This window comes from Apodemus sylvaticus, chromosome 7, assembly GCF_947179515.1.
Source record: "Apodemus sylvaticus chromosome 7, mApoSyl1.1, whole genome shotgun sequence".
In the NCBI taxonomy this organism is placed as follows: Eukaryota; Metazoa; Chordata; class Mammalia; order Rodentia; family Muridae; genus Apodemus; species Apodemus sylvaticus.
Window position 1 is genome coordinate 65,544,046 of NC_067478.1, and position 22,252 is coordinate 65,566,297.

Below are 22,252 nucleotides of genomic sequence, written 5' to 3' on the forward strand. Positions count from 1 at the left end.
TCATTGGAGGTGAGATTAGAATTCCCCCCTCAATCAATTTTCCATAGCAAAGAAGAGGGAAGAACCATTTTGAAAGGAAGTGAGGGGCACCCTTAATCTGAAAGAGGGGGCACATATGCTGTGTAGCCAACAACAGATATCTATTCTACCAATTTTCCATATTTAGCATCACACCTACAATTGATATAATGTGACCAGAGTGTCAGGCTCACTAATGGCAGTTACAGGCACAGATCCCACTCTATCACTGCACACTGGTAGCAACTGGGTTTAGACCCAATTTCTGCTACTTCCTAGCTATATGACATGAAATAAAGATAGTATCTCTAGACAGCGGATATAAGATGGTAAATGTAGGATACCCTGGCACATGGCTATAGCATGGTAAACTTTCAGTAAGTGAAAGCTATTATTTTACCTTTAAAATGAGCATAGCAGTTTTACAAGTTGAACAGTCCTTTAAGTTCACCTTCAGTGTGGAATGTTATTCTGCTCACCTCTGTGCCACCAGCCAGTTCCAATCCCAGCACTGTTCACGCTGCAACACACAGTCTCTGAACAAGGCAGGGACATAGAGAGTACTCATCCAGAGCTCAGAAGCTACATAGTAAGATACAGGCATAACAGAAAGGAGTCTCTAGTTTATGTCAGTCAGGTCAGTAGAAATCAAATGCCTTCTGAGGATGCCTTAGAAATTTCCAGGTCATCACTATTACTGAGAACTCAGAGAGATGATTCTGGGTGCTGCACAATAAATGAGCAAATCAGTCTCTGCAATGATGACGATGAGCTGGAGTAAGGGATGCCCTCTAGCCACGAGCTCCAGAGGGCATTCCTAGAACCAGTCCCATCCTGAAATATTTTTTTAAAAAATGAAGCATAATTTTCTATCATTTATGCTTCACAAGCATATATATCTCCCCCCACACACACACACCCCAGAATAACTGGCCCTACATGACCTGTGCAGTGTAGATGACAGGCTCTGGGAAGCATTGAATTGGTCACCTTGTCATTACCCCCTAATTCTACACTGCAAGTTTGTAAACATATACTTCTATTCCTGGTTTATAACAGAAAGACAGACATATGATAGACATACATGTGTTATGCATACCCTCCCTTACTTGAATGTGTGAGCTGAAACTCCCAAATGATCATCATTGTTATTATAGCCTTTATTTTGTAGAGGTGGAGGAACAAGTCTCTTCATCGGCACTAAGGCTGGAGGCACTAAGGTATTAGTTTAAGACTTATGCAAACCTTTAGAAATAGTTACTATTACCCTCTGACTCCTATTATTACTTAGCTAATCATGATCTCAAGCTCCCTCTAAGTGCCCCAGCATCCCCCACTGAATGTCACTGCCAGTGCCTCCAGTCTTGTAGTTCTCATGATGAGACACGAGGCCTCCTCCAGATCCCTGTAGCAAGATTTCCTTCTGGAAATGCACCTTCTTGATGTAGTTCTGTGCAGAGTGCAAATGCTAGACATTGTGGCAGAATGCCTCACTTCATAAGCAGAGTAGCAGTGGCAGCCTGGCACCATGTCCAGAAGCCTTGTAAGTTCCTGACCCTTACATAGTAAGTTGCAACTGACATGACACTCCATATATGTCACCTCGTTTATCTTTCTGAAGCCTTTAGAGGCAGGGAATCCTGTAAAATCTACCCAAGTAGAATTGGCACTTCTAAAGTAGCTGGCCCTTCAGGTGATGCCTTGGCAGTAAGGAGGAAGTCTGCCAAGAGATTCCCATTTCCAGTTACTCTGTAACTCCAGCTATTAAGGACTAGCTCCTTACACTCCTACTGCCTGGCTTCATTGCACAAACATGGAGCAGTCTTCTCCTGGGCATGGGAAGTTTGATGTCAAAGCTAATGTCTTTGTCACTTAAGATATTTATTAAGAGGATATGCAGGGTGGTGGGGGAAGATACCTGATTACAGCTGGGGGAGAAGGCTTCTGGGAAGAAGAAAGAATAAGAGGGAGTGAGCTAGGGAGGATGACCAAGGAAGTTTGAGGGAGGCGAGGGTATAGTAGTAGAGGCCAGGCATATCACAGAGGCTGTGACTTGTGTGTTTGTTTTGTAAGTTAACATACAAAGTAATGAGCTTCCTCATGTCAAGTGTACCCCTGTGTGTCATACTTAGTCTTTGCACAGTCTTGTGGAGTGTCCTGCTGAAGAGCTGGCACCTGGGTCTCTAGTTGATGGAGTTTCTAAATCAAACTACGAGGCTATCATTTGTTCCTTCACTGTTTCCCCTCTATCTTTTTCCTTTACAAAATCACCCAATAGGACACATTTTTTCCCTCTAGTACAGTTACTTAAATAAATAAGCAGGATGGAATGGAGTAGATGGCTCCCTTCAAAAGGAGGGTGCTGAACAAAAAGAAGTCTCCACTTTCCTGAGAGAGGCCTGGGTTATAAGGTTTCTTTTCTCTGATATTCAGGTTTCCAGAAATGGGCAGAATTTAAAGCTAGGCTTCACTGCCCTCCAGGTAGAGACAGTCTTCCTCCATGGATCAGAAGGTTGAACTAAAATGTGAGACTAGAGAAAGGTGCTATTTGGAGACCAGACGGGCTCCCCGTGCTGGAGCTGTGTGCTCATGTGTTCTACATGAAGCTTCAACACTGCCAGGATATTTACAGTAATGCCATGGACCACCCCAGTTGAGTATGGGGGTCCCTGGGCTCAGGGTCCTCGAAGTCCAGGTCAGTAAGGATTTGGTGGTGACAAATGGAAACAAACACAGAGGCAGTTTGAATACGAGTGAATTTTGCAGCTCTCAAGCAGGGGATTTTATACATTAAAAGCCAAACATAATAACTCTTAGAAACCATATCCAGCAAAACAATCATGAATATCAACAAAAATCATTTGGCACAGTAAAATACAAAAATCATTCAAGCATCACGACTCTGAAACTACATGTTCAGTGAATCACAAACAGAATATGTAACATCATTATTAATAATATAAATCATCAAACTATAACAATTCTAGAAGAATGTATTCAATAGGGTGGTCGTCCGAGGCATATTCCCAAGAACAGGTTAATAAATTTTTATGGTCAGTGCTCTTAACCAATGAGCTAACTTTCCAACCCCATATGGTTAATTATTATTTAACATCTAATGCCTGATTTTTTATAAATCTTCAATGCATAAATTTAAACTATTTAAATTCTTTCTAATTAAGGCTTTCTTTACCATATATTAAAACCCACCTCCGATGACACATGAATAGCCATATGAAATTTTATTGTTGGGAAAGTTTTTATCTATCATAATAATTTTGTAAATGATTTGAAAAGTAAAGCATTGTTTTCCTCGGAGATAAGGTCATGTTAGTGACCCCATCTCTCAGGGATGGTTTCGTACCCATTGTTCTTGCTTGAGATCATGGCCTAGTTCCTACCTATAACTAAGAAAAGGAATGAAAGAAAACAAAACAGAAAAATTGCCATGAGAACTACAGTTTAATATGTTTGCTCCAGCCAAGAGTTCCACAACCAGTTCCGGGAGACGACCTTCTTTTGAAGTCTAATGTCTCAGTCTGTGGAACTTGTCACACAGAATCTCCTGGGGTCAGTGACGCACAGTAACAATGAGAGAAAACATGTAGAGTATCCAGGGTGTGGGTGGGGTTGGGGACAAGGCTTTGAGAGTCCGTTTTCTTGCTTTCACATGGCAAGCCAGAGCTTCTCTAGCCCTTTCTAGCAAGACTCTGAACCTTGTACTGGAAAATCATCTTGAGATAGGCCAGAGCACTCTGCTTCTTGGTGCATTTTTGTTTTGTATATCGATCACTTACTAAGGCTGACTAATGGCATTTAACCCACTGGAGTTTGGGGGGAGTTATGAAATAATTTAAATTATTTGGACCTGCCCATCATATACTCTTAAGATCCTTGCCCTTTATTCTGGATTTTCAGTGGGCATTCAACCAGAATCAGCTAGATGTTTCAAAGACCTAGAAGATGGCAGAGGATAGAGAACAATCACTTTAATGTTGGGGAAATTGGAAAAAAATAAGTGTGCACGTGATTTCTAGGATTACAATCAGCCTCATCCCTAGAGCTGATTCTTACAAATCACTCAGTGTTTGCTCTTAAATTCATAGTTTGCCTGGGATCCGAAAGCAAGCTAGAGTTTTGTTTGTCCCTGCTCTGTATCAGAACATGAATACTCACCACCAAATGTGGTGCTTAAATGAAGTGCCCTGCCCTGTCCTGCATCTGGCAGAAATAACATCTGAAATGTGACTTATATTTGAAGTTTTAATGAAGCTTAGTATTATAACTTAGGATAGAAAAGAAATTAGCACAGCAAGCCACACCTTTTACATAAGAAGGTAGACTTCCTATTGAGTTGAGAGCTTCCTATTGGTTCTCATTCCTCACAGAAGGCTCTGTTGTCTCTGGATCATCTCAACAATGATAGAGGTAGGGACCCATATAGCTAGACAGGTGACTGGAGTGGGAATTTCTGGTTTCTTTGGAGACTCATTTGTGTCATATGATGTTTTTCTGAACATTGTCTTATGAGAGGATGTTTTGCTGAAGCAGACACATGTTGTTTTCTCTGGAAGCTCTCTGGGAAAGGGGCATGTGATATTTTTGCTGGAGCAGGTGCTTGAGAGGACACATGATATTTAGAAAGGGTGTAAGTATAACCCAACAGACAGTGGATGATGCTCTGGCATTGGTTCACCTTGGTGGTCTTCATTGGTCTTTGCTGACCCTAGTCTTTACTGACTCCGGTCTTCAATAACAAAATTATTGCATTGGTTCACCTTGCTTTCTTCGCCAATCTTCACTTGTCATGACTTGGTAGAAAGAAACACAACAAAGAACTCATGCTGATTGGCAGAGCCTCTTGGTTTCTTCTGGATCAAGCTGCTGCTACTGATTGGAATGGACTGGACTTCTGACAATGAAGATTGGAATCATTTCAAAGAACTACTTCTAAACAGGTCCACATTCCCCTCGTCCTATTAGCCATCTTCCTCCTCTACCTTTGATAACTGGGCTATAATGGAGGTTGAAGCATTTAAGAACCCTTATTAAAGTAGGTTTTTAGAAAATCTAAGCCTCCCTGTAACACTGTGATCTACAGACATTTTCGGTTGCCTGAGGTTTAGGTTGCTGTCTTTAGAACTTGTCCTATCACTTCAAATCCCACCTTTACAGTTTCAGCCAAGAGTTTAGGCTTTCCTGTCAAAGCTGTAAGAGGCAGCTATCCACCAACACACTGGTCACAGATTAAAGAGATGGCAGTGTCAAAGAAAGACCTCATCAACTTGATTGTACCTCCTAGGCTCAAGTGCAGTAAGATTTGTAGAATAAAACTGTTCTCATCTAAAGGAGCTGAGGATAAGCTATTCAACTCTCATTTTACACAATGAGAAATTGAGGTTCACAGAGTGGAAAGGCAGAGGACACTTTCCAGGTCAGGCTGTGGTAGGTCTGAAGCCTGGGTTACTGATGACCAGCACAAGGTACCTTTTGGAGACAATATGCACAATTAGCATCAAATTTGGGGAGGGGGAATCACTTTGAAATATGAAAAGTAAAATGTCTGGAAAAATAGAACAATCTCAAAATGGCTTTCTGGCTCTGGGTAAACAGTAACCACATTTTTTTTGCCTGTTGGAGGCCTGGTTTTTAATCACTCCACAAGCAGTTTTCATTTCTGTAGTAAAATTGCTTGTGGTTCTATTTAATTTGTTTCTGCAGGAGTCAGCTCTGGTGAAGATCTCTGAGGAGCTGGCAGGCATTTTAGCACAGCACGTACAGCTAGTCAATGAGAAACGGTTCCCGACATGGAGGAAATTCCTCCACATGTTTCTCACTCAAGGTAAATAAGACTGTAAAGTTCCTATTGAGGACCAGTATACACAAGCTTAGTTAGGTTCTAGTTCTGAGTCAAGCCAGGGCCAACTCAAATACTCTATATCAGCCAATGTTGGTGTGGAAAATGCTTCTGCCACTGACTTTGTTCTTTTCAAGCACTGCCTAAATATTTACTGTGTAACCAGCCTCCTAAGTAAACAGGAACAGAGCATACCTAGCATACCATGCAGAAGTCAGGGGCGGGGCATTTCCCATACCAGACTTGTCTTGAATAGAGGCCCTTCATCTGAACTACATCAAAGACCTTAAACAGTCAGTTCGCAGAGATCTGGTTTCCTTGCATATGGTTGTTGGGAAAGTTCAAGAATAGAAATGGGAAAGTTTCTATCACAGACTGATAACAAAAGGCCTTTACTAAACCTAGTTTTCTCTACTGATTTCTAAGAGTACAGAATGGCATAGCTCAGAAAAGTAGCATTTCCAAAGCAGACTCCTCTACAGCCTAGGAATAAAATCGAACTCCATTCCTTTCACACTCCTCCTCCTTCCTCAGCCTCACTTTTAATGGCATTGGGAGGTCAGTGATAAATGAGGAGATGAACACAACAAATAAGGTGTATCTGCAGTTCCAGAGGCCTCTGAGATGCCACACAAGGCTACATCTAGACAAAGGTTTTCCCTCTCTAGGAGGATGCAATATAAAGCCTCTTAGGGCTTTGACCATAATCCTTGGATCCTTTATTAACATAATGAGTTGTTCTAAGTGTGGCATTTGTAAGATATTTGTAATTATAATCATAATTGACTACTTACTGTTCATTGAGGTCTCCCATGTTCCAAGTACCAGGCTAAATACCATAGACTCAGTTTCTCAAACTTCACAAAAGCTTAGCAAGGTAGATATTATTCCCCCATTTTATAAATAAGGAAAATAAGGCCCAAGGTTGAACTACTTGCCCGAAGTTTCCCAGGATATGACAAGGGTTGAGATCTGAGTCCAAGTCCCCTTGCTAAAACACAGAACATTTCTTTCTTCCATAGCATTCCATTCCCTAACTGTGTCTTTCCATCTACTCCACTGTTTCTCAACCAGGTGGTGTGATTGAAGCATACCCACCTGCTGACAGCGTCACCAACCTCACCGTAGACATGCTGATAGAGCCCGATGGAGAAGTCAGGGTGCTGTCAATGGGGGACCAATTTCACGCTGATGGCCCCTTTATTTCTTCTGGTACCACCATGCCTCAGACCTCAGTGGATCCACAAGTTCTCAATTCTTTGTGCCTCCAAATTGGAAATATCTGTAAAGAGAAAGATGTGGTTGGTTATTTTTCTATAGATCTGGTGACTTTTATTGATCCAAGCACCTTAGAACAGCAGGTAAGTTGAATTTTTGGCATGTGCAACACTAAAATACCTGCACACCCATGTAGCAGTCAGTATCAGAGAGCATCCAGTACTCCCTGTGTCCTGATGAGCCAACTATAAATCTGCATCTGTGCCATGCATGCTAACCTAAAGGAATCCAGGCTCTCTGTCTATAAATACAGGGTCAGTGTTACATCAGTCATGCCAGGTAGAAGTTTAAATGCCTGAAATTCACCCAACCTAGCTCTATTACTTAGGCCTTTCCTTTCTGTCTGTTGGTGCTATTTCACACTGCCCAGGGTCTGACTCTATCTACAGTGCATTCTTAAAAAACAGAAACAAGTTAACAGCCCTTGCAATCTGTTCTTTTTCCCTGCCAATAGTTCACTAACATTCTCAGATTATTGTTTTATTTAAATAGCATATTGGGAAATATTTCAGAAATAAAATGTCTAAGTAACCATGCAATCAGTTTCATATGTCTTAAAAGATAAAATGATACCAGCAGCACCAGTCCTGGGTACCTCTTGCTGAACATGTAGCTCCTCCTCCTCCTTGTGCATAGGTGGGAACTTCTACCTTAAACTTGGGGCAGGAGGGTGTGATAATTTTATACATCTTCACACTTCTAATGTTCATGGAGACACCAGAAATAGTATATAATTCTGCTCTATGTTTTTAACTATCCTATAGATTACATATGTTATATATGATGTTATAATTATATATTTATGGTACATATATGATATATGTGTAGCATATATTATATATGTAATAATGTATATTCTATAGTATGCTTTTATTCAAGATTATATGTGTGGTATTGTTGAAGTGGACATGTGTATCTCTGGTATCAAATATTTTTTTATAAATAATTTTAAGGGTTTTTGTGCTATATGCTTTCTTTTCCTCTAGAATTTTAATGTTTAAATTTACTACTTTAAGGGGCTTACATTTTTTAAATGAATCTGTTTTTCATGTTGAGTGTCTGGACCTCTGGCTGAAGGTTGAAGGTTGAAGTGGCTTTGCAGTTTCCCTTTCTCCATACCCTCTGTCATCAAGCACTATAGTGTAAATAAACTGTAGGTGTTTTATATAGTCATTGTTCAGCTTATGTTGCTGTTTGAGTCAGATGGTAGTTTCAGAGCAAGAGTTTGCTTTGGGCAGTTGGTTCAACAACCATTTTCCATTTGCCTCCAATGGGTTTACATTCTGTTCCCAACCCCACAAGACTGGGAGAAAAGGACAGACTAAAAGGCATACAGGAACTTCCCTAGGAAGAATAGAAAGCACACCGATTGTGAAAGGCTGGTGCATCAGGGAAGGGTGGCGTTGAGGACAGAGGACATTGCGCCTTCAGGAGCATCTACTCTAAGGAAGAAGGATGAAGCTGTGGTCCCTGGAGTGGGAGAGCGATGAAGTATGGGCACAGTCACCAACAGCTCTTATCTGAGTCTGATATAGGAAGACATGCACACAGGAGAAGGAACTCCTCCAGACACTATGAGTAGCACCCGTATGGAGAGATGTCCCACACCAGGCCTGTACATCTGACCAGTCTTCTCTCATCTCAGATCTTTTTTTCTCTAATCCACCCACACAGCCTCCCTCAGTCTCTTTTGTTTATTAGTCCACTCTCTACCAGAAATATGCTGCCCTCGGCCCAAAATACTCTAGTCAGGGTCACATTATGTAGCCCCAGGCTGGCTTCAAACTTCATCCTCCTGTCTTGATACTGAAGTTACAGACATGGACCACCGCCTACCCTTGCTTTTTGCCTTTTCTTCTGAGTTAATCGCTTTTCCTACTCATAATATTCTACCACAGACCACACTTACTAGGGGAAGCCCTTCCTGACTTCCCTAGCAATATCAGATTCCCTGTTTGGGGTTCTCACATCATTATCTACCATCCTTTTCCTATCACTTATCTCAGTGGCAATTTAGACTTGTTTATGTGTTCATCTAATTATACGTCTTCACCTGTGACACAAGCTCCCTATTTCTGCCTTTGGTCAACAAAGGCGTTCAGTAAATATTTACTGGGTGAGTGAGCACCTTCTAGTGCATGCAGGAAGGTGTTGTCAGGTGTTTGGAGGTGCTCAAACATCATTAGATGAATGAAATAGATTTATACAAACCAAACATTCTCTGATTTTATATTATGGAATATGTTTATCCCTTATTAATATTTGAATATATGGTGGTGGGTGCTGCAATAAGTTCGCAGTGGTTACCATCTCGATGTTAGCAAAAGAAGAGTCTTTGTGCATAATTTACAGATGCAGGCATATTCTCCAGCCATTTTGCAAATGTTGTCACCTCAAGCAGCACCTGACTGTTCTGACTAGAATTCCTGTGATACCAGTAAGGAGATGGACATGTTCTCAGCCTCTTGACTTTCACATGTTTAGCAGATAATGAACATTGTTTCATTTCAAGCAGTATTTATAACTGATGATGTTTGTCAGCCCTTCTACCCATTTCCATTTAGTTATCAGGCCATAACAAGAATTGTCTGGTTGCAGAATCTCTTACTATATAAAGAACTCATTCTTTGATCTACATGTTACAAATACTTTCTCCTAAATTGTCATTTGTGTCTTCTCTTACACATATGCATATATATCTACATATATCTATATACCTATCTACATATATATCTATATACATATACATATATATATACATATATATATATAAAACAATGAATTCCTTCAATTATCTTCAACAATATACTAATGCCTCAAAATTTTTTATAGACTTCATTTTCCATGCTTAAAAATAATGATAAAAGCCGGGCAGTGGTGGTGCACGCCTGTAATCCCAGCACTCTCAGAGGCAGAGGCAGGCGAATTTCTGAGTTTGAGGCCAGCTTGGTCTACAGAGTGAGTTCCAGGACAGCCAGGGCTACACAGAGAAACCCTGTCTTGAAAAAAAAACAAATTTAAAAACCAAAAAAAAAAAAAAGATAAATATTTCCCTCAGTAGTAGGAAACCTGAGTCTCTTCAGCCTCAGTCTGTTTTACTTGCTCACTGTAGCCATCTGGCCTAACGCGTTCTGTCTCCAGCCATGCCTGCCACTTCCTTCACTCGCTTCACGTGTGCTCACACGTGCCCCACGCAATCAGACAGCAACGCCCACCACCAGTGCTACGTGTGCTCTCTGTCACACTCTGTATGACTTTAATTCAAATAGTCATACAGGGTTATTTTCGGTTGTATTAATCTGGATTTATCATTTCCCCCATCCCTCCACTTTCTCAGTTGTAAAGAACAGGTTAGCTTGCTTAACTTCCAAGGAAATTTCAGAAAATTATTTATTGCAATGATATTTTTCATAGTAGTCATTTTCTATAACAGCAAATTCCAATTTTAATAGAATACACTTCTGGAAAATTATGAAAAACTACAAAAATTATGTAGACATACTAATCACAAAATTGCAGTATTTCAAATATCCTAAATTTTAATAATAGAAAAGTTTTAAAGAAAGTATCATATATAAATGGAAGTAAATACTCTGATGATATTAAAACTCATGTTTTTGAAGAATATTTAAAAGGCTCTGTGCTATGCAGAGCCTTCGCTAACTCAGGTGGGAGCCTGGACAAGATGTGAAAGTCATTGCTCTATAGTAGCAGAAGATTGACAGCAAATCAGAAACAATATATACAATGTTGCAATTTTATAAAAAGAAGTACATACACACATATACACAGAGCAAGAGCATCCTAAAGCTACACAGTAAAACACCACGTGGTTGTGGTTGTTTGTGTATGAGAAGATGGAGGTCATCCTTCCCTTAGGACACCTCACCTGGCAGGAGGATTTTGCAGATGCCACTAAGTTATGACTTCAACAATGAGACTGGATGTTTTCTTGGATTATCTAGGGACCAATTACTCACAGGTTGTTTTTTTATTTTATTCGATATATTTTTATTTACATTTCAAATGATTTCCCCTTTTCTGGCTCCCCACTCCTCCAAAGTCCCATAAGCCCTCTTCCCTCCCCCTGTTCCCCCATCCACCCCTTCTCACTTCCCTGTTCTGGTATTCCCCTATACTGCTGCACTGAACCTTTCCAGGACCAGGGGCTACTTCTTCTTGGACATTATTTGATATGTGGATTATGTCTTGGGTATTCCAAGTTTCTAGGCTAATATCCACTTATCAGTGAGTGTATACTGATTGATCTTTTGAGACTGGGTTACCTCACTTAGTATGATGTTCTCCAGCACCATCCATTTGTCTAAGAATTTCATGAATTCATTGTTTCTAATGGCTGAATAGTACTCCATTATGTATATATACCACATTTATTTTGTATCCATTCCTCCATTGAGGGACACCTGGGTTCTTTCCAGCTTCTGGCTATTATAAATAGGGCTGCTATGAACATAGCGGAGCATGTATCCTTATTACATGCTGGAGAATCCTCTGGGTATATGCCCAGAAGTGGTATAGCAGGGTCCTCCGGAATATTTGCAGATGATATGATAATCTACTTAAGTGACTCACGGTTTGTTTTTTAAGGAGGCAGGAACGCTGCAGTGAGAGAGGGAGGGGACACTACTTTACTGACTTTAAGCTGTCTGTCCCTTTGTGCCACCTTTCACCAGCAGACTCATGGCAGTTCATTATGACAGAACTAGGAAAGTAGCAAAGAAAATGGCTGCTATTTTGTTTTATATGCTTTCTACATTTCCCTTTTTGCTTTAATTAATGTATGTGTTTATATTTATTCATTTGTTTTGGTGCTATGGGTTGAACCTGCAGCGTTCTATATGCTAAACTATACCCCAGTCCCTGCATTTGCATTTTCAAGAGTAAACAAAGATGTGTTAGATTTCTAATCAGAGAAATATATGAAAAATGATAATCATAGATTTGTGTAGAGTGTTCTAGTCTTCAAAGCACATTTGTTTACATGTATCTTTAGAATAGACAGGAGAAGCAGAAAACTGTGGTGCCTACATCCATTCACATTTTTGCTGGCTAGCCCAGCTGGAACCTGTAATTTACCATGCTGGCATGATAGAACCAGAGGGGACTAGGGCGAAGGAAAAGTGTATAAATAAAAGGGGTGCACTAAGGACAAGCCCACAGTTATAATTTTTTTTTGTTTGCATTTTCTTTTTTTTCCTTTTTTTTTAATTTATTGATATATTTATTTACATTTCAAATGATTTCCCCTTTTCTGGACCCCCCTCTCCCCAAAAGTCCCATCAGTCCCCTTCCCTCCCCCTGTTTTCCCACCCAACCCTTCCCACTTCCCTGTTCTGATTTTTCTCTATACTGCTTCACTGAGTCTTTTCAGAACAAAGGGCCACTCCTCCGTTCTTCTATAATTTTTTTAATTGAGTATCTTCTTCATTTACATTGCCAATGGTAAAACTTTTCCCAACTTCCCCCTTCCAAAAGCACCCCTCCCCAAAGATTCCCTACCCCTCCTCCCACCCCCTGCCTCCATGTATATGCCCCTCTACTTGACACACTCCCACCTCCCCCCCAATCCCCTCTCTGTCCGTTTCCCTTTGTTGGGGCCTCTATTGAGCCTTTACCTGACCAAAGACCACTCCTCCCACTGATACCCAACAAGGCATTCCTCTGCCACAGTTTTGGCTGGAACCATGTGTACCCCTTGGTTGATGGTTCAGTCCCTGAGAGTCTTGGGGTGTCTGGGTGTCCGAAGTCATTGTTCTTCCCATGGGGCTATAAACCCCTTCAGCTCCTCCAGACCACCCTCCAGATCCTCCATTGGGGACCCCAAGCCCAGTCCAATAGTTGGTTGCTAGCTTCTGCCTCTGTATTTGTAAGGCTCTGGCAGGGCCCCTCTGGAGACAGCCATGGCATGCTCCTTTTGGTACACGCTTCTTGTCGTAGTGTTGGGGTTTGGTGACTGTTTATAGGATGAATCCCCAGGTAGAGCAGTCTCTGGGTGGCCTTTACTTCAGACTCTGCTTCACACATTGCCTCCCTTATTTTGAGCTTTTGGACTAGCATCCGCTTATTATTGAGTGCATACCATGTGTGTTCTTGTAGATAAGAAGGTGAAAAGTCTGTCACAACCACAGGAGATGAGAATGAGGGTCTAAAAAAGGAGAATGGAAGAATGTTTCTTGAAATGTAGGATTTAAATAATAGATGCCAGACATCCAGCCTGGGATAAAAACTAAGATTCTGCTTCTAAATAAATAAATAAATGAAACTGGGAGTGTCAGGCAGAACACAGCATTGGATGGGAATAAAAAGGAAGAGGACCGGTCCCTGGAAAATGAGCTGACGGACCATGATACAGACAGTTTCCATCAGGGTGATAGGTCTAAGATTCCAGGGTACTAGAAATGGGGACATCCCAGGCCTATAGAGACTGCATGCAGAACACATGGCACTCCAGGTACAGTTTCATGGTAGCCCTGCTGAGGGTCTGGCCCTCTCACCTGAGACTGAGGGGAGAGGTTCTGCTTAGAATTGTGGAGCAGACAGTTCTAGGAAGAACATCAAATACTTCCAAAAGATTTGGGTTGAGGAAGATGGACATACTCTTTGAACAAACACATTCCGAGGGCCTACTCTTGATGTCCCCCATCAATGGAACAGTGCTAAACAAGCCATGTGTGCTGTCAGCCACTTTATAGCTATCATCCAGTTTCACTTGCTATTGGTCTGTACTCTTTCTGGTTCATAGGCATGCACAGTGCTTCTGTGACTTTTTAGATCATCTAGAAAATGCATTACGGTTACTTGCATGTTCACTCTTCCATGAGAGTTACCACAATGGTATTCCCCTTAGCTTAACTATCTAATTATTATTTGTTAGTAGAAGGGCTTTTGGAACATCTAGGAATTCCAGCTCTTTGGAGCTTACTCATTTAGGCAGAACACTAATGAAACAAGTGTTTATTGAGCATCTATTATGCACGTGCCATTATAGCAGGTGCTAGAGAAGTTGCAGAGATAATAGAGATGGGAAAGTGCCTGCCCTCAGGGAGTACACAATGTAGCTGGAGAGACAAGCTGACAAAATGAATCACAAGGAAAGGCTTAACTGACAACTTCAAAGAACAATAACAGAGACATCAAAAAGGTAATGTCAGTTTAACTGCCACAACACTTGCTGTGTGCATTCAGATAAGAGCAAGGTCCCTTCTGTTTGGAGCAATCAAGAGAGGTTTTTACAGAATAGGTGGGATGGGAGCTGAAGGATAATTAAGATTGAAGGAGTGTAAGGAAGAATGTGTTCTAAGTAGGAAGAGGTTGTAAAGGGTAATAGTAAAAACCATGCACAACACATATGGAGAAAGATGATAATCAGTGTTTTATAAGTATGTTTTACCTCATATAAATATGAATTCATTTAACATTTAAACAAACTGTCAAAGATACAGTCTATTGAAATCCCAGATTTTAAAATTCTTTGATTGTAGATAAAATTCTTTGATTGTGAAGTGTATGTGCATGGGTTCACTTGTGTGTACATGTGGGGGAAGTGCTCATTTATGTGTGTGCCTGTGCGTGGAGGCCAGAGGTTGTCATCAGTTGTCGTCTACAATCGCTCTTCCGACCTTTATTCCACCAGATCTACGCCTCCTCCATTTCACTTCAGAAAAGATCAGGTATTCCAGGGATATCAACCAAACACAGCATAACAAGACTGGGCACAGACCCTCATATCAAAGCTGGATGAGGCAACGCAGTGGGAGGGAAAAGGGTCCCGAGTGCAGGCAAGAGAAACACAGAAATAGCCCCTGCTCTACTGTTAGGAGTCCTCCCGCCTCCCCCCCAAACAACCACCAAGCTATACAACCATTATGCATATGCAGAGGACCTAGGTCACACCCGTGCAGGCTCCCCGACTGTTACTTTATGCTCTATGAGCGCCCATGTGCCCTGGTTAGTTGATTCTGTGGGCTGTGTTCTTGCGGTGCCCTTGACTCCTCTGGCCCATCATCAGAGAGACTTCATTCAGCAATTAATAGGAGCAGATGCAGAGACCCACAGCCAAACATTAAGGCAGAGCTCAGGGAATCCTACAGAAGAGGGGGAGGAAGGATTATAGGACCCATATCCAATCTTTAAGAAAAGAGTTGATATGAAAAGATGACTCATCACAAGGTACAATTTGTGAGGGAAGACAAAAATGGATCTCCTGGTGTATATGAGACTATATGTTTTTGCTGTTGATATATGAGAAAAAGAATGTAAGGGGAGGAAATTTTACTTTAGATTACAGTTTCAGAGTCTTTAGTCTATGGCTACCTAGCTCCATTGCTGGGGGCCTGAAACAAAACTGAAGTGTCATGCACAAGGGACAGAGGACAACCTCCACCCTTCAAGCCTTACCCCCAAGTCACCTACATCCCCCAACTAGGCTCCATCCTTCACAGTTCTAATACCTCCCAATAGTACAGTGAGAAATGTAATCCACTTATGGTTTAACCCATGCATGTTGTAATTATATACTGAGTCCCACCTCTGAATGCAGGATGTATCAGGGACCTTTCATGGGCATATCAAACCATTTATTCTTAAAAGTGTTTCTGTGGTTTTCTAAATACAGAAAAATCACTGAAGAGTATTTCATTATAATGCTATTTCAGCCTCGCTTCACTCCAGCTAGTATGATACTTTAGACAATTTGCTGGGCCTTGAACTATCATTAACAAGTGGAAAATTCCTGCCCTGCTTCTCACAGGATGTTCTGAGAGGCTGAGCGGATAGATCCAAGGTGCTGTTGTTACTAAATCAAATGCCATAAGGACATGTAAAACTGTCACAGAGACCCTCAGCAGGTTCTCTAACTGTAAGTGGAATCTGAATCAAATTAGCATTATTTTTAAAAACTCACTGAGCATTATCATCTCAAAGTGATATACAAGCATCAAAAATGAATGCATTTATTTCAGAGGATGCAAAACTGGAGGTCTACAGAAACATCATAATTCCTTCTTGTTCATTTCTGTAAGCCCGGCACCTAGCACCCTGTCTGGCAGATAATAGATGCTGAATAAATATTTATTAAATGAATGAATGAATACTTCTCTCTCAGTCCCCCTCTGGTAATATCATTTGCAAGAGCTTCTTATCTTTGTTTTGAAGATATATAAGGAATTCACCAAAGGAGCTCACTGAGATTTACTTTCCCTCTTTAGGGAAGGTATTTTATTTATATACAAGAGGGTTAATAGTGTATATCTAAATTAAAATTTAATAGGCCTTTGGTATAAACAGAAGTGCCTATTAGTCAGTGTTTCTAAATGCTATAATAGGCACACTGTTAATCACAACTTAATACCTAGTAAAGGGGAAGCAGATCCCAGAGGATCCTGAAACAGTAAAGCAAAGCCTGTCCCTTGTGAGCGTTCGTACCTTTGTCAGTGAGAGAGACCTGCAGCACGTGATGATGATGGTGATGGTGATGAGCAGTAGACACCAGCACTTGGTGACAGGTTTGTAGTGTGAAATCACATCAGTGCTGATTAGTGGGCAAGTGTCCGACTTTACATATGGTATCGCCATATGTTCTTAGCCTTAATGTTTTCTTAACCTCCTTACTTTACAAACCCTAATGTGTGGGAAGCTTGAATCCAAGCCTAGCCTCAGATCTCGGTGGGGTAGCAGGCAGACCTGTCCACAGTGAGCTTGTTCCAGTTACCTGTCTCCCACGTAGGAGCATACCTAAAAGAGAAACAGTGTAAGGGGTGAAAGACCTGAGTCCAGTTTTAGGGGCTCAGGCCAGGGTTTCTCAGCCCCATTCACTTGGGCAGAACCTTAAGCTGGGCTCATAGGCAGAGAACGTTTCTTTACCTCCTGGTGGACAAGAGGAGAGATACACCTGGGAAAGACTGAGCGCTCAAGAACGTGCCTCCAGCAAGGTGCTTCTTCAGCTGACTCTACCACCAGAAGTCCCCAGAACCCCCTAAAACATCGCCACATTTGAGAGCATGAACATTTTGAGGGGATGCTTCACATCCGAAGCCACAATGGCCTTGTTCGTGTTAGTTGCTTCTCCCAATGCCTCTCACAGCCTTGTTTCTTTTTAGAACTAAGACACTTCTGTCTCTAGAAACCTTTCCAGGGCAGAGGAAATCTGGGCATGCTCACTGCCCTTGCACATTTCCGCAGTACTCAGGAGGACAGTGAGACTGAGGGCAGGGACGTTTTCCTGCTAATGCCAAGAAGGAGCAGACAGTTCCCTGCACAAGGGTGTGCCCCTTGCCATCTAACAAGGCAGAATCAAGGCTGACGCTCTCTTCCCACGTCAGCTGTCACCTCACTCTCTGTAGAATGAGTACTCCCTTGCAAAGCTGTCCTCTTTTCTTTCTAGCATTATTATGGTATAGCCAACAAATAAAATTGGAGGTGTTTAAGGTACAGACTGTGATATTTTAATGTATATGAACACTGTAAAGTGATTATCACCAATTTGATAACACACTCATCATTACCTTATATGGCAGCTTTGCCTGTGAGAAATCACTCCTGTATGCCAGACATCAGACTCACAGGATTATCAGCTACAGTCACAGTGCCGTACAGTACCACACAGTACTTTTTAATGTTGTGTTCAATTGGAAGTCTTTCTCCTACCTCCTGACCCCTGGTAGGCATTTGTAGATTCTATACGTAGGTAAACCCGTGAATGCTCATCTGTCCGTGCCTGGCTTATCTCACTTGCCGTTGTGTCCTTCGGGTTCACTCATGTTATCACACATGTTAGAATCTCCTTTGCAATGGCTAATTCTCCATTTTGTATGTCTACATCATATACCACAACATCTTTATCTATTAACCAGTTGAACAACTGTCTCAAGATCTTGGGTATTATGAATGATGCTGTTATGAACATAGAGATGTGACTTCATTTTCTTTGGATACATATCCCATAATGGAATTGCTAAATCATACTACAATTCTCTTTTTATTTATTTCTAAAGATTTGGGAGTTTATGATTAGTTTTTTTCTACCTTTTAAAAAAATTTATATTTGTGTTTTGCCTACATGTATGTATGTGTACCACATGTGTGCCTGGTGCCCACAGATCAGAAGTTCCCTGGAACTAGAGTTACAGAGAGTTATAAGCCACTATGTGGGTGCTGACAATGAATCCAGGTCCTTTGAAGGAGTAGTCATTGCTTAACTACAGTGTCATCTCTCCACTATCCCTAGTCTTTTTCCTTTTTAGGAGACACTGTACTGTTTTCCTTAATGGCTATGGTAGTTATAGTTATAATAATATACTAATCTCTCTATGGAGCCCTGGCTCTCCTGGAACTTGTTATGTAGGCCACACTAGTCTTGAACTGACAGAAATTCAACTGCCTTTGTTTCCTGAGTTATGGTATTAAAGGTGTTTGCTGCCACATAGGGCAAAGAATGGACCACACCCACACCATGGCAATAGCTGTTCTAACAGATGTGAATATCTCACAGTTCCAATAAGCATTTCACTGATAATTAGTTGAACACCTTTCATATGTCTACTGGCCTCTTGTCTGTCTTCTTTAGAAATGGTCTGTTTAGTCTCTTACCATTTTTTTATTTGGATATTTTCTTTATTTATATTTTAAATGTTATCCCCCTTCCTGTTTTCTCCACTCCCCCACTCCTGGAAACCCCCTATCCTGTCCTCTCTCCCCCTGATTCTACACTTGATCTTAACCAAAAGGGCGAGAATCGATCTCCCCCTGCTTCTATGAGGGTGTACCTCCACCCACCCCACACCCACCTCCCCACCAATTCCCCTACTCTGGGGCATCTACCAAGCCTTTATAGGACCAAGGCTCCCCTCCCATTGATGCCTGACAAGGCAATCCTGTGCTACATATGCAGCTGGAGCCATGTGCATCCCTTGGCTGATGGCTTAGTCCCTGGGAGCTCAAGGGATCTGGTTGGTTGATATTGTTGTTCTTCCTATGAAGTTGCAAACCCCTTCAGCTCCTTCAGTCCTTTCTCTAACTCCTCTATTGGGGACCCCACGCTCAGTTCAATGGTTGGCTGTGAGAATCTGTATTTGCAAGGCTCTAATAGGGCCTCTTAGGAGACAGCCATATCAGGCTCCTTTCAGCAAGCATTTCTTGGCATCCACAATAGTGTAAATAGTGTTAATAGTGTTGGGGTTTGGTGACTGTATCTGGGATGAATCCCCATTTGGGACAGTCTCTGGATGACCTTTCCTTCAGTCTCTTCTCTATACTTTATGTCAATATTTACTCCTGTGAGTATTTTGTTCCCCTTCTCAGAAGAACTGAAGCACCCACACTTTGGTTTTCCTTCTTCTTGAGCTTCATGTGGTCTGTGAATTGTATCTTGGGTAGCCTGAGGTTTTGGGGTAATATCCACTTATCAGTGAGTGCATACCATGTGTGTTCTTTTGTGATTGGGTTACCTCACTCAGGATGATATTTTCTAGTTCCATCCATTTGCCTAAGAATGTCATGAATTTTTAATAGGGTTATTTGGTTCTCTGGAGTCTAACTTCTTGAATTCTTTGTATATATTGGATATTAGCCCTCTTTTGAATGTAGGATTGGTAAAGATCTTTTCCCAATCTGATGGTTGCTATTTTGCCCTATTGACAGGGTCCTTTGCTTTACAGAAACTTTGTAATTTTATGAAGTCCCATTTGTTGATTCTTCATCTTAGAGCTTAGTCCATTGATGTTCTGTTCAGGAAATGTTCCCCTGTGCCCATGTGTTTGAGGCTCTTCCCCACTTTCTCCTCTATAAGTTTCAGTGTATCTGGTTTTATCTGGAGGTCCTTGATCCACTTGGACTTGAGCTTTGTACAGGGAGATAAGAATGGATCGATTTGCATTTTTCTACATGCTGACCACCAGTTGAACCAGCACCATTTGTTAAAAATGCTGTCTTTTTTCACTGAATGGTTTTAGCTCCTTTGTCAAAGATCAAGTGACTGTAGGTGTGTGGGTTCATTTCTGGGTCTTCAGTTCTATTCCATTGATATTCCTGCCTCTCTCTCTGTGCCAATACTATACAGTTTTTATCACAATTGCTCTGTAATACATCTTGATACCAGGGATGGTGATTCCGCCAGATGTTCTTTTATTGTTGAGAATAGTTTTTGCTGTCTTGGGTTTTTTGTTATTCCAAATGAATTTGAGAATTACTCTTTCTAACTCTACGAAAAATTGATTTGGAATTTTGATGGGGATGGCATTGATTCTGTAGATTGCTTTCGGCAAGATGGCCATTTTTACTATATTAATCCTGCCAATCCATGAGCATGGGAGATCTTTCAATCTCCTGAGATCTTTGATTTCTTTCTTCAGAGACTTGAAGTTCTTGTCATACAGATCTTTCACTTGCTTGGTTAGAGTCACACCAAGATATATAATATTATTTGTGACTATTGTGAAGGGTGTTATTTCCCTAATTTCTTTCTCAGCCTGTTTATCCTTTGAGTAGAGGAAGGCTACTGATTTGTTTGAGTTAATTTTATATCCAGCCACTTTGCTGAAGTTGTTTACCAGCTCTAGGAGTTCTCTGGTCGAATTTTTGGGGTCACTTAAGTATATGATCATATCATCTGCAAATAATGGTATTTTGACTTTTTCCTTTTGTATCCCTTTGACCTGCTTTTGTTGTCTAATTGCTCTAGCTAGAACTTCAAGTACTATACTGAATAGATAGGGAGAGTGGGCAGCCTTGTCTAATCCCTGATTTTAGTGGGATTGCTTCAAGTTTCTCTCCATTTAATTTGATATTGGCTACTGGTTTGCTGTATATTGCTTTTACTGTGTTTAAGTATGGGCCTTGAATTCCTGATCTTTCCAAGACTTTTAACATGAAGGGATGCTGAATTTTGTCAAATGCTTTTCAACATCTAATGAAATGATCATGTTTTTTTTTTCCTTTGAGTTTATGTAGTGGATTACATTGATGGATTTCCATATATTAAACCATCCCTGCATCCCTGGGATGAAGCCTACTTGATCATGGTGGATGATCATTTTCATGTGTCCTTGCATTCAGTTGACAAGAATTTTACTGAGTATTTTTGCATCAATGTTCATAAGGGAAATTGGTCTGAAGTTCTCTTTCTTTGTTTGGACTTTGTGTGCTTTACGTATAAGCATAATTGTGACTTCATAGAACGAATTGGGTAGTGTTCTTTCTGTTTCTATTCTGTGGAATAGTCTGAAGAGTATTGGTATTAGGTCTTCTTTGAAAGTCTGATAGAATTCTACACTAAACCCATCTGGTCCTGGGCTTTTTTGGTTTGGAGACTATTAATGACTGCTTCTATTTCTTTAGAAGTTATGGGACTATTTAGATTGTTTATCTGATCCTCTTTTAACTTTGGCACCTGGTATGTGTCTAGAGAATTGTCCATTTCATGCAGATTTTCCGATTTTGTTGAGTATAAGCTTTTGTAGTAGGATCCACAGTTTCTGTGGTTATGTCTCCCTTTTCATTTCTGATTTTATTAATTTGTATCCTGTCTCTGTGCCCTCTGGTTAGTCTGGTCAGGCTAAGGGTTTATCTATCTTGTTGATTTTCTCAAAGAACCAGCTCATGGTTTTGTTGATTCTTTGTATAGTTCTTTTTGTTTCTATTTGGTTGATTTCTGCCCTGAATTTGTTTATTTCCTGCCTTCTATTCCTCTTGGATGTATTTGCTTCTTTTTGTTCTAGAGCTTTCAGGTGTGCTATCAAGCTGCTAGTGTAAGCTCTCTCCATTTTCTTTTTGGAGGCACCTAGAGCTATCAGTTTTCCTCTTACCACTGCTTTTATTGTGTCCCATAAGTCTTGGTATGATGTGTCTTCATTTTCATTAAATTCTAAAAAGTCTTTAATTTCTTTATTTCTTCCTTGACCAAGTTATCATTGAGCGTTGTTCAGCTTCCATGTGTATGCATGTTTTTGTTGGAATTTAAGACCAGCCTTAGTCTGTGGTGATCTGATAGGATGCAAGGGATTATTTCAATCTTCTTATATCTGTTGAGGCCTGATTTGTGACCAACTATATGGTCAGTTTTGGAGAAGGTACCATGAAGTGCTG

At 40.9% G+C, this 22,252-nt stretch overlaps 1 protein-coding gene across 4 annotated transcripts in view; it reads left to right on the forward strand.

The window, feature by feature from the left end:
• The window catches only part of Iqch (IQ motif containing H), a 192,366-nt gene that overhangs the window by 121,686 nt on the left and 48,428 nt on the right, over positions 1–22,252 (forward strand). For all 4 annotated transcript variants that reach the window (XM_052188070.1, XM_052188072.1, XM_052188071.1 and 1 more), the window contains 2 exons: positions 5,740–5,860; positions 6,950–7,236. In XM_052188070.1, the coding sequence (XP_052044030.1) occupies positions 5,740–5,860; positions 6,950–7,236 (408 nt within the window). The remainder of the gene's footprint in view (positions 1–5,739; positions 5,861–6,949; positions 7,237–22,252) is intronic.